At 38.1% G+C, this 13406-nt stretch overlaps 2 protein-coding genes across 2 annotated transcripts in view; both read left to right on the top strand.

Moving 5' to 3' along the window:
* Positions 1 to 4264, top strand: part of TBC1D15 (TBC1 domain family member 15) — a 36323-nt gene extending 32059 nt beyond the window's left edge. Inside the window, exons 16-18 of the mRNA XM_031055610.1 lie at positions 1351 to 1467; positions 2096 to 2182; positions 2868 to 4264. Coding sequence (XP_030911470.1) covers positions 1351 to 1467; positions 2096 to 2182; positions 2868 to 3074 — 411 coding nt within the window. The 3' untranslated portion in view covers positions 3075 to 4264. The remainder of the gene's footprint in view (positions 1 to 1350; positions 1468 to 2095; positions 2183 to 2867) is intronic.
* Positions 4265 to 6855: 2591 nt separating this feature from the next.
* Positions 6856 to 13406, top strand: part of TPH2 (tryptophan hydroxylase 2) — a 56908-nt gene continuing 50357 nt past the window's right edge. Inside the window, exon 1 of the mRNA XM_014312354.1 lies at positions 6856 to 6876. Coding sequence (XP_014167829.1) covers positions 6856 to 6876 — 21 coding nt within the window. The remainder of the gene's footprint in view (positions 6877 to 13406) is intronic.

Here is a 13406-nt window from a genome sequence, read left to right as displayed (position 1 = left end):
AAAAAAGTTACTGCTCCTTATTTTTATATTTTTAGTTTCATATTTATAGTTTAAATGCTGCTTTTTCTTCCATCCTTCCAGCATGTTTTGATGCTGCTGTTATGCATTTACATACATAACCTTAAGTGCATGCTCTGCTCCAGACTTTGAAAGGTCTATCAAAAATGGTAGCAAACTGTATGGATTTTTTTTGGCAGCAACTTGATGTTAAACCAAATCAATGCACAACTATGTAGGCAGACTATGTTTGGTAGATTATAGGCATTTTCATTCAACTGTTATTTTTATCAGCCTACTTGCATTCCAGTCTTTCTCCTGGAGTGAGAGAATGCTTTAACAGAATATTGGTTGTCTGATAAAGATGTGAAATTTAATTTCTGAACTGGATCTTAATTGAAACATTCAAGTTTAATTGCACTCTATTTTGGGTGAACTTTCTTTGGATATCTTTGGGATTTATGCAACTCTGTTTACAGATTACATGTACTAGTAATGATAGTTCAAGTATAAGCTCTTGCTCAGCTATAAGGCTTTATTCCATCAATAATGATGAAATTTTTTTTTTGCTAATGAAGTAAAAATTTTTCAGTAGTCTGATATTTTATGTGCCTTTTTTGAGAGTAAATCCATTGTTTTAAATCCATTTATCTGTCAGGGCATTTGTGCAAGCAGACTTTTGCTTCTTTCTGGTTTTGTTGGCAAAATTGTTCTCCAGCTTTCTACTCACCATACATGTTCTTTTCAAATACTTTTTTTAGAGGTTTTTGTGAATGTACTAAAATAGAGTATTAGTACTGAGGTTACACATTTCAGTCCCAGTGAACTCAAGAATAATTGTGTCCTCCACGGGACCAAAAGCTGATGTGTCTTCAGTTGGAAGGGAATACCCTCCCACCCCCAGTACCTGTATGTACGTCTTCAGGATTGGGAACAGCTTTAGCACCTTATTTATAAACATTCGAGCTGTTGCTGGGCATGACACTCTTCTGCCAATTCACACTAAATGCAGATACTCTAAACCACACAAATAATTTTTTAGCTTCACTTACTTCTGTTTCACATATGCTGAGGCAGAGCCCACATTCACAAGACCACAAGCTCAAGCAGTTTAGTAGGATATAGTGGACAATGGCTTAAGAAACAGATAAGCATTTGGTAACTCAGACTTGCAGTTATCTCTAAAGGGCCAAAAGTAAAATTCCAAATAATTTTACAAATGCTTTATTGCTTTCAAAACCAGCTTATTGTTAGTTAAATTATTTGGCTGGAGGGCTTATATTCTAAGAACTACTTTTCTTTTCAGCAGAAAAGTATGAGCATTTCAAATGTGGGTTTTTTATATTTTAACAGGTCATGTGGACGGAATTGCCTTGTCAGAATTTTCATCTTCTCCTTTGTTGTGCTATCCTAGAATCTGAAAAACAGCAAATAATGGACAAGCACTATGGCTTTAATGAAATACTAAAGGTACCAAATTCTAAAGCATTATTGTCCTGGTTTTGGCTGCAGTAGAATCGTCTTCCTAGTGACTAGTATGGGGCTGTCTTTTGGGTACTACGTTAAAATATTAGTTAACTTTTTAGTTAACTGTGTAATATGATTGTGGTTTGTATTGGGGGAGGGAAAGGTGCATACCATTTTCTGAAGTTGGTTAAGTGTCTATCCTGCAGGCTTTCAAAACGGTTCATTCGATGTCTGTGTTTAGTGATAAGATCATTAATAGATCAAAAATGGTTCTCTCCTCAGATGAGTTATTGTATTTAATACTCACTTTTGCTTTATCTTCTATGATCTAATTTATCATCTCTGAAAATGTGAGCTGCAGGGGGAAGTATGTAGGAGGACCAGATGTTTGTCACATTTAGAGGTACTATGGATTCCTCTTGCAGACCTTGGAGACTGGTGAAAAGCAGCTGTCCCATACTGTATCTTTGAGTAGCCATTTCTCAAAGCTTATAGACTATGTCTAGCATTTCATAGTTTAAGACACAGGTTAATAAGGTGATACTTACTAGCAGTGCAGTGCAGTATTCATGTATTTTAGGTGAAACAAAGTTATAATTTATCTCACTATACCTTGTGAATCTATTTTTAGCATATCAATGAACTGTCTATGAAAATCGATGTGGAATATATACTCTGCAAAGCAGAAGCAATTTCTATGCAGATGATGAATTGCAAGGTAAAGATATCTATCTACTGTGAATGTTTATAAACAAGAAAAGTATGTAGTTAGCTGTAAGTGTTCATGTATGTCCTGTGAAATAACTGAATGTCTGGGTACAGTAAAGCATGTTGTGTAGCTGTGCAGTGCCTATGTTTGAGAAGTCTGTAAGAAGTCTATAATTGATTTTATGGAGTAATACTCTTCACTGGGGGAAAGTTGAATTGTGCTTTTTGGTTGTGATTTCTCAACTCTCACTAGATAACCTCACTGCAAGAAATTTGGTGTTTGGTGTGCTTGAGAAAAACTAGTTGAAAGGTGCATTGCATTGAAAGCATGCCAGGCTTATTAGGCAAAAACAAGTGGATCACTCAATAAAACTAATTTCAATAACATGGAGTGTAATTGTGATAGTTTTTTAGACTTTAACTTTTGTAATGAAGATTATATTAATCAGGATTAATCAGGAATCAATTCCTGAGTGTGTTCCCTTTGCTGTCTTCTTGAAAAGCAGCTACAGAAAATGTTAACTCTAATGGAAGTATTGCTGAGAGAGATGCTTTCAGTGCAGCTAAATTCAGATTAATGATTTCTCACACGAATGAGTCCTGGGAATGCAGGATGGACAGAGGGGACTTTGTTGTTAACTTTTTGCATTTAGTTACAGTGATTTTTAATATTTCTTCTGCCGCCTCCTTTCTAGGAATTGCCTCAAACAGTCAGTGAGATCCTGGGGATAGAGAACAGTTCGGTAACACCGGATTCAGATACTGGAGAGGATGAAAGTGGAGCTGAGTTGAGTTGTCCAACATCACTCTATCAGAGTATCTCAACCCCTGTGATTGCTGCCAACGGGACGAGGGACGGCGCTCAACAGGTGGCTGAGACCCAGAGCCTGACACCTGCCTAATTACCCAGTCCCTTGGAGAAAGACTTTCACTGAGCACACTTTGTTCAAGCACTTGAGAGATGGATATTTAAATTTGGTGTTGATTAAGCTTTAAGGTTGTAAAGAAAATCTGTACTGTAATGCTTTTGCATTAAAGCTTTACAACATGACTCAACTATTTTTGTAGTTTCTTCTACCAAAATAGCCTTTTGTTTTCAATAACATTCCTTAATATTTTTGTAGCCAAGTGCATTTTCTTTTTGCTGGTAAACTGGAAATGGATGGTGATTAAGAATGAAAGAAATTTCTGCATTTGCTGAGCTTTCACACATAGTGATTTAAGACAGTGTGAGCTCTTTGATTTAAGCAGATTCACAATATGCCAGCTGAAGCTGCTGTACACAATTTTCAAGCTGAAGTGATGCTGATGTGCTAAAGGAGGATTCTTTTGTAAATGGATTTTCCCTATCTCAAATGTTTACAAAATACTTCTAAGTATTTGTTGCTGGTTGAATGTAGATTTGAAATGGACATTCATACTTGCACAGTTTAATGTCCAGATACTGAATTTTGTGTAATTGGGAGTGGATGAACAGTATATTTTTACATTAACATATCTTCACTTTATATATACATATATATATTTACACACATACACACACTATATACACAATTGTTTGTGAATACTAAAAAGGATAGTTGTATTTTCAATATCTAAATAAACTTGACTGTTCATTCATATGAATCAGTTTGACCAAATTAATGCACAGCTCCAACCTGAGCTCTTTTTCAAAACTTTTCTAACTGAAGCTAACTTTCATGTGAATACATTCTGTCCTACACTTGATGTAATTTTGCAATTGATACCTTGCAAACTTTACTAATGTTCATACTTGTTAATATATTAACTGATCAATTAACCACTTACACTGTTTTTATGGCAGCATTATTTGGAGAGTTGATAAGCAGGTTATAAAAAAGCCAACCAACAAACCACACACCAAAATAGTAATCACAATTAACATTAATGCATTTTTTGTATCTGCAAAAGGCAGTGAGTTTATTCCATGCCATGCTGATGTCCTTTGACGTTATGTGAAATTTAACATAACTGATTAAGTGTATTCATTATTTGGTAACTATTGTACATATATAAAATAAAAGTCAAAGCTGATTTAGTGTTTTTAATTAAATAATATTTAGAGAAAAAATCTAGTTGTCTGGTTGTTAATGTAAGAACATGAGACAGAGGGGAGAGCTAGTGGTTAGTCCATGGATATGACATATTTTGTTGGTAATGGAGGGCTGTGGGAGTTTCTGCTTGTTACTACGGAGTGGAACAGGCCTTTCCTCTCTAGGTAGTTGAAGTGTGGGGTATAGCAGGGCTTTCTTTTCTTGTGGAGCAGTTTACTTTTACAAATGTTATTTGTGCCATCTTAAGCAAATACAAGTAATACAATAGGCTTTAATAGATAGATCAAGTTGTTAAAATAATTTGGAAGTTGATTCAACTTCTCTCACCAGTTGTCAGCAAACACTGGACAGCTGAATCAGTTCAGATTTTGGTTTTAATATCGTCAATGTGCTATCTCTCATCAGTTAATAAGAACTTGAGTCCTATGCCGTGAAAGTCAAGGATTCACAGCTCAGTGTTATCTGTAGCCTTTCATTTCCTGCCCAGGAAATTACTGTGAAGCATCATGCCTTTGTTCTCTGGTGAGCATTGTACTTCTTGGCAGTTAATTTAATGTGACATGGAATACAGAAAGGCATTAGAACTTAGATATTCAACACTTTGGTTCAAAGATATTAAGCAAGTTAGTTTCAGTATTTTTTGGAGCACCTAGTTCACTTTGAAGTGTACTTACAAAATGTTTTTCATCAAAAATTATGTTCAATGCAGCTGTGGAAGGAGGAGAGAAATGTCTACTACAGGAATGCAGTGGGCAAGCTGTCAGTTAACTGTGCATGGTTCCTAGTTATTTAGGATGTGCAGCCACAAACAAACTCTATTCAAGATACTAAGATCTTGAAGAATGCCATAACTGACTCAACATGAATATTGGAATGTTTGGGAAAGACATATTTAAGTGAAATTCTGTAATTTCTTAGAATTACAGCTATGGCTGCTAAGAAAATCTACCGGCCCATAAAGTGAAGTTTGCCTTTCCTTTTTGGGTATAATTGTTCATCTTTTCCCTTTGTATTCAACACTTGGATGTCAAAGATGAGAAGGTTGCTCGTGAGCTAACAGTGAGCAGCTGCTGTGGAGGGCTCAGGGTAGGTAGGCTTGCTCAGCTTCCCAACAATAAGATAAAAGACCCCTTGCAGCATTCATTATCTGTAGTTTCCTTTCTGCTGACAGGCAGCCTTGCCAAGAGTTGCAGGAGGAACCTCATCCTCCACCAAGTTATTCCTGATTGTTTTAGTCTCAGTGGAGACTTCAAAAACACTGTGAGAAGCTTTAATCAGGATCACGATGGCTGAAATGCTATGAAATACTTCGGGTTGACAGTTCAGGATGTTTAAATTCATTTTGTATTTAAATAACTTAGATTGCTTAGAATTAATAAATGTGAACTAAACCAGAACACAGTTTGATCACAGTTGTCAGACCATAAAAGAGGCAATACTGGTTTAATTCTTGCAAACCTGTTTTGTTTTTTAATGCTTGACACTTGAAGATAATTATCTTCAGTGGATGAGGTTTAGAACTTCATATTTTTCAGTCACAGCAGTTCTCCAGTGTTATCTGTTCCAAGATAACATTATATTGACAAAGTTCTTTCAAATACATTTTTTTCTCATTTTGCCTTTTTGGGAAATTTTATTCATTTTGAAATTGCATTCTTGAAGTTATTTTCTTCTATTTGTGGGCAAGATGGTAGCTTACAAAACAGAGAAATGGAAATACCTTACAAAATGGAGGTGGAAGTTTCTTGGAAATTTGGACTAATGTGAATGTTTATGAAATGGTTTTGATACTGGGAAGTTAAAAACTATAAAAAGATGACCCTACCTTACCCACAGTTGTCACTTAAAGCTTCAGTTACATTGAACAGTGCCTGTCCTGTTCAGCTAGTGACTGTGTTTGCACCCAGTGAATGTTGTAACCAGTGGCCTTCAAACCTGTGTTGGGTTTGGAGGTTTTGTTTTGGTTGTTGAAGATAATCTTCATAAGGAATTTAAGGCTATATATATGTTACAACAAGTCCTGATTGCTTTGAGAATCAGATGTAGAAATACTGTGATAATTTATCTACAGATCAAAACAAAAACATTGCTAATACATTGTATTAGCAATGTTTTTGTTTTGATCTGTAGTTTAATTCAAATGAAGGTGTTAGTGTTCAACAGAGCCCAGTTTTGTTGCTAACAAGATTTTTCTTAAAATCTTTAAATTTTTCTAGTGGACAGTTTTAAAATGCTTATGGTGCCTCATTAATTATTCTCTTTAGTTTTTCCTTACACATTACTTGACAAAATTCCTTGGCCCCAGTCAGCCAAACAGTGAGGAACTGGTTTCCTGATTACTTTCAAATACATTCTTGAGTGCCAAATTAAAGCTCCACTGTTGGAACTTTTCAGAAACCTGTAATTGTTTTTCTAGATTCAACTTGCTGAGATAATATTTTAGTTCAAAATATGTGAGGCACTTGTTCCTCACTTGTCCAAATCATTTTTTGTTACAAGACAGTTGCCTAACTTGAAAAAATGATGTTATTTTAAATAATTTAGCATTAAGAATTTGGATTATAAACTAGTTTTGGTATTGCTAGCATGATTTGTGCATAGTACTGCGATGCTAACGAAGCCGTACCAAGTATGGAGTTGAATTTCTGTAGGTGGAAGCTATGTTTTCCTCAAAACATTCCCTGTTGGACAGCAGAGATGACAATACTGAAGAAGTTAGCAACGTTTTAAAAGCGCATCTGTGAACTGATTAATGTTACAAATACAATTGGAAAAAAGCAATTAAGTGGGCTGAGTAAGGATTAATAATTTGCTTATGTGTTAAATGTTCCTCTGACTTGATTTTAGTAATTGCATTGATGCAATTAAAACTGAAGTTTGGGCTGCAGAAGAGTGACTGATAAAAGTTTTACCTGTGGCTGGCTAAATATCTTAAAATATATTTTTCAAATGTGTTTTTTTTTTTTCCTGAGTATTTGTTCAGTGGCTGGTGCCATCTCTGTGTGAAAGAAGCATGGTGACAGAAGTCAGTGCTTGTTCTTATGAGAAAAATTCCATGAGCTGCTCTATGGTGGCTGAGTTTAAAGCTGGAAATCCTAACCCTTGGTTCTGTGCAACTACGTCTAGCTTGGTAGTTGGCATGACCATGAGCTTTGTATGTGAGCACTGATAAGGTGATGAGACACAGATACATAACTGAGCACTTAACAGACAGATTTCATTTATGTGTGATACTATATTTGATTTAAAGAAGCTTTCAAATGGTTTTGGGGTTTTTTTATGGTGTTAAAAGATAAGTTGTGCTTCATGTTTAGTGGGACTTCAAAATGTGCTATTCAATTAAGTGATATTATTGCAGTGCAGGTGTTGTATAAACCAAGCTTGAATTGAAATTTTCATTCAACTGAGGATTTTATACTTAAACATTTTTAGAGAATGTGCTATTTTTTCATGTTAAATCACAATATCTTTGGCCCAAATTGAATTTTTCTGATGAATTGAGAACAAAAGATATATTGTAGGATGTCAATTTTTGCTTCATCCAAAATCAATTTCACAGTTGAATCAAATATATATTTCAAACTTTCTGTGTAATTCAAATAGATGAATTATATTCTTTCCATTCTTCTAGGTGGATTTTGTTTTGAAAGAATTCAATTATAGTATATATTTTGATTTTACAGGCTCATGCCTCATACCCTACCTTAACATTAGCTCTTAGACTGTTTCAACAGGTGTATCTTGTTGTTAACCAGCCACTACAGAGCCCAGTGTGTGCAGCTGAAACTGCTGCCCAGGCTAGAGCCGTTCAGCAAAAAGTGGTCACTTGTGTCCTCTCAGAGTGTTGCAGCTGACCCTGGCCAGCAGCCATGCACCCATCCAGCCCCTTGCCTTGTCCCCTCTTCCATGGGATGGGAGAAAATAAAAGGAAGGCAGGAGGGCTCATGGACTGAGGCAATGAGAGTGTAACAGGAAAAGCAAATGCTGCTCCCACAAGGAAAGCACAAAGAGGATTTTGTGCACTACTGGCCATCAGCAGGCAGGTGTTGATGCTTGTCCTGGAGAGCAAGATCTCACCACAGGTCCTCGGAAAGATAAAGGCCATGGTCATGAATGAAATGCCATGATCTGCTTCCTCCTCCTTTCCCTGAGCTTTCATTACAGAGCACAATGGCAGGTGGTGTGGAATGTGCCTTTGGGTCAGCTGTCCTGGCTGTGATTGCTCTCAGGCTCATGCCCACCCCCGGGAAGCAGCCAGAGAACCTCAGTGCTGTGCAGTGTTCAGCAGCAGCTGAAACCCTGCTGTGTTACCAACACTGACCCAGGCACAAACCCAAACACATCACCATCCAGGCTGCTATGAGGAGAGTGAACTCCATCCCGGCCTGACCCCTTTGGTGTGATGATTCTGGATGATGAGTGAGATCATGTCAGGAAAACCTCCTTGCTATATTGAAGAGGACACTTTTTAAGCACCCATCCAGATCTGGTGCAAATATAGTTGTATTGCATACAACTGGTGTGCAATGTTCTGGTTTTTTTGCCAAAACTCAATGAGATGCAACACTAGATTTTTTCCAAAGCACTCTTGGTGTATGAATTGGTCCAGATGACCTTTAGGCTCCAACAGTACATGCTCCCTTTGGGCATTGGTCTTGGAGAGCTTCTACACACTCCTCTGGTTTTACTGCTCCAGTAAGTGATGCAGGAGAACAAGGAAGTCTTTAAAGTACAAAATATTGGGTTCAGGGACTTAATAATTCCTCAAGCTACAAACAGTACTACTATTGTGACCAAAAGTGGCAATCCCAGCTCTTTGTGCTCTGCCCTGGGCTGCTACACCTTTTATGCCATTGTGATTAACTTGTGCAGCATATGGTGAACAACATAAAGGAGCTGATAAATTTCAGGCCAAAATAATCTTAGCCAGATCAATCATACCATGTTTTTTTCATCATGTGGTGAATACATGTATATATGCACACAACAACTTTGTTAAAATTCCAGATTTGTCATATTGGAAGGCATTTTTAAAAACTTGTCAATAATTGATTAGCTACAGTATCTCCTGTTGGAAGGTATGTCTTGTGCTAGATGCCTGTCTAATCCATTTGCAGGGTACCTTTGGAGATCCTGCACATGCAAACAAGTTTCAGGTGTTTGTGGATTTCCAGCGCAGATAGAGTGATTGCATGCAGCTGGAGACTTTCTGTAACTTCTGACTTCCCTCACATGAGGTCAGCCTTCCCTGGTGATTGTGTTGCTGGTTATCTGTAAGCAGCCGTCTCTGCCCCAGCATCTGTTTAAATTTTGTAACCATTACAGCATTTCTGAGGTAGGTATTGTCTGGGACTTTAGAGCTGGGCTCTAGGGGCTCATGTAAGTCTTCTACTAAATAGTTTAGGTGTGAGGGTAGGTGCTTAAGGCTCTCCTGTTCTCTGCACTCTTCCATTTAACTGAATCCACCCCTTGGTATGATTTGTTGCTTTCATCTGTACCTGTTTTCCTTATCTCTCTTGTGAGAATGTTATGAGAAATTATGCCAAATGCTACACTACCATCAAGATGAATGACGTGCATTGTTTTGCCTTGGTCTACAGGACTGTCATAAGAGGAAATGAAATTTGCTTGACTCAATTTGTTCTCAGCACATCTATCCTGACTGTTTAATCATCTGTTATCTTCTGGATCATTACAAATAATTTTGGTACTTCTGTTTTCTCAAACAAATAAAATTGGACTGGTCTGTAATTCTTCAGCCCTTCTTCCTCCCCATTGTCTTCTTGGAGGTTGACATAATTTTGGCCTTTTCCCAGTCTTTTGTCACTTGTCCTTCCCCATAGTTCTTCAAACAGTTATTGATGGCAGAGGTTTAATGAGTCTCCTCTGTGAGTGGTTTCTGTGCTCTCATTTGCTGTGATCAGACTCATCACGAGTGTTCTTCAACATTGTTTCATGTTGTTAAAAGCAAGAGCTTATCTCTCTGCCCTTGCCATTAGTTATGATAGATATCTGGTTACAGTTGATTCTTCAACAAAGACTGATGTAAAAAAGTGCCTTGAATACCTAGCTAATTTTAAGGGCTTTTTTTTTTGTCCTTTCCTTGTGTTCAATGGTCTGACAGTTCTCTTCTTATAGCTGCTGCTGCAGTAATTTTTTTAAAAGTTGCTTTTGATGTCCTATATTAATGAATTTGAATTTTGTACCACAGCTTTCATCTATGTGCTGTTTTACTGTATTTGGTAGCTCGGTCTTTGTTTGCATCTCCTATAGGCTCCTCTTCTGAATTGAAGCTAATGACGAACTAAGGACTTATGTTACTACTAGTAAAAGTGTAGTAGAGGACTGCAGTTCCTCTGTAATGAAATAGTTTCCTGATTAAACTATGTTTTCTCTGGAGCAGGGAAAGAACTATCTTTCTGCTCTAGTTTCCTTCTTCTTGGCTCTTGTAATAACTGAATTTATTGAAATACTTTTTTTTTTCTCCTGAAATAGTTTCTGCCTTTTTCTCAGAACCTTTCTTTTGCTGAAAATTGTGAATTTGCTTTATGTTCATCATATCATCTATGTTCCCAGGTCTTCCTAGCCAGTCTATCTTTTGGTAGATATCCTTGCCCAATGGTTGTTAGTTGCTTAAAATCCCCTTAGTGTTAAAAGAGGATGGTTTTGATAGTTACTTGAAAACTCATATCCCTCATGACTTAAAAATTAAGTCATTATGATGTACATTGTTATCATAGATTTTTTTTTCAGGGCAGACCTACATTGCTCAGAGAGTTGGGCTTAGGAGAGTGTGTGTATGTGTGTATCTCTGGTAAACAGGGATGGATTGTACATCATTCCTTGTTGAAAGAGCTCCTTTGGTTAGTCCACTTGTCAGTTGCTTCACAAAGTCCTTGTTTTACCAACAAAATCGTGATTTGAAAAGGTATTGGGACTTCTATTTTCTGCTTGTGTCAACATCTCTTACATGAATAATTAGCACATCTGTTCTCTGCTCTGCCTGTTGGACTGACCGTGAATAATGGTGGTGTTTACATTTTAGATCCTTGTGGAGGCCATCTTTCTTTATGCTTTTTTGATTTTCATAGCTTCATTTCTTTCTCTGTTCTGCCCCATGATGACTTGAGAGTTCTTTTTCCTGCTGTAGTGTGCCTTGAGACAAAGACTTGGTGATCTGGGAGAGCCAGGGCTAAATTTGAATAGTTTTTTGGGCAATACTTGCTGCTCTGCCCTGTGAATGTCACCCTCCAGTTAAATCAAGCTATGGTAAATGTTACAAATATTTTTAAGGAAAATATCCTGAAACTGGCAGTTGATATCTCTGGTGGGGATAAAATGACTCAAACATTGAAAACATCTCACAGATTTTCTTTAGATTTCAATTTTCACTTGAGAATTCTGCAAATTTTTGATCTTAAAAAGTGCATAGCTGAGGACTTCAGGCAACAGTGACTCTGCTGTCTCATGAGAGAAAAAAAGAAAGTATGTAAAATAAAGAGGACCTTGCAGTTTCTGAATTCTGATTATAGGTGATGAAGTACCTTTTAGTAACAAGAGTAAGTGTATCCATTTTTTACTGTCAACATTAACTCTTTTTCCCAAGATGAAATAGCACTGCTGAGTGACACTCTGACATGCTCTAGATCGGGTACTTTTGAATAGTTGTTTTGATGAACTTCTAATTTTTTGGTCAGCGATTTTAAGAATTTACTTAGTCTAAATATATGGCAGTGTGAACTATCGAAAAGTAAATTGAGCTCTCAACAAAATTTGTAGTTTAACAATATTCCCAGAGCCATATACCAGCTCTGCACAGCAGCTAGAACAAAGAAGAAATAAACATTTTCAGTCCACAAATGTCTTTTGATCTGGTGCTGATATGGCAAAGTCCACCTACAAAATACAAGTTGCCAAAGGAGAACTCCCTTCTGGGGAGAAGAATCTCTCTGTGGGACACATGGGCAGACAGCATGGGTAAAACAGCTGAAGCGCTGGGGTCCTCCTACCTGTTATTAACACCTGCTGATAGAATGCACCTTTGTTTTGCATTCAGGAGTTATGCTGAAGATGTTATGAGGGACAAAACCTTTGCTGTGCTCTGTTTACTGCACAGAGGGGCAACAATAACAAGGCTCCAGAGCAGTAGGGTCATTGATTTGTGTGATGTCCCAGCTGCAGAGCCAGGATCTAACACCAGATAAAATCATGCTCTGTCTTGCCTGTAGGTGGAAAGGCAGCCCAGTCATGTTTGGTTTTGTCACTGGAGCATTCAGAAGGTGCTAAGCAACCTCCTTCATAAATTGTTCAACTGCAGGAACCGTGTCTGTGTATCTCACGCACAGCAGATAGGAATATCAAAGTCCAAAGACACCAGCTTGCTTTCCTATCATCAAAAGTAATGAGAAAACAGGACAGGGAACATCTCTTGATAACTTAGGATATGAGACTGAGCTAATAATACGTGTGGCCATGTGCAGCCAGCTGTTGCATTCAGCTAGTTTGCCCCTCTTTTGGGAGGCTCAGGGCAAGTCACCAATGGTGCTTTTCAAGGGGAAGTGGTAAGTTTCCCATCTGGTGTGTTGGAACGGAGAAAACTGAGTAGGTATTTGAGGGAAACTGACATAGTGCTCCCAATTCAGATGTGCTGTTCAGTGTTACATGCTGTAAGATAACCTATGTATTCTAAGGATGTCGTGGAGAGGTTTCGGAAGATGAAAGAAATGAGGAGGAGCTGGGATGGCAGGTGACGGTGGCACGTCACAAAATGAATGTTACAATGAAAGAGAAGTTAGAAATCCTAAATTTCGCAAGTAAATTTGGGAGATGGGATTCCTTTAACCCTGCAGTCAAGTTATAGTTTCAGCAGTTGCCTTCTGCTCACTTAAAAGGAGAGAGATGGATTTCTACACCAGAGCATTTCTCGCTATCTCTGCACAACTCCCCTGTGCTGAAGCTCAGCTCCTGCAGTTCTCTGCCGTGCTGCCCCCACGCTCTCGAGCCTGTTGCTCCCGGGGCTGTGAGCCGTGCCGTGCCGTGCCTTGGTGCCGCTGTGGACGCACAGGCCGGCCCGCGGCAGGCGCAGGTGTGAGGGGAGGGCGAAGGAGCAGCCCCAGGGCGGGTGGGGACACCGCTCTGAGCGGGACCCGCCCGGGGCTG

This window comes from Geospiza fortis, unplaced genomic scaffold (genome assembly GCF_000277835.1).
Source record: "Geospiza fortis unplaced genomic scaffold, GeoFor_1.0 scaffold166, whole genome shotgun sequence".
Lineage (NCBI taxonomy): Eukaryota > Metazoa > Chordata > Aves > Passeriformes > Thraupidae > Geospiza > Geospiza fortis.
The sequence above is the reverse complement of the archived record's forward strand: the minus strand, read 5'-3'. Positions and strand labels throughout refer to the sequence as shown.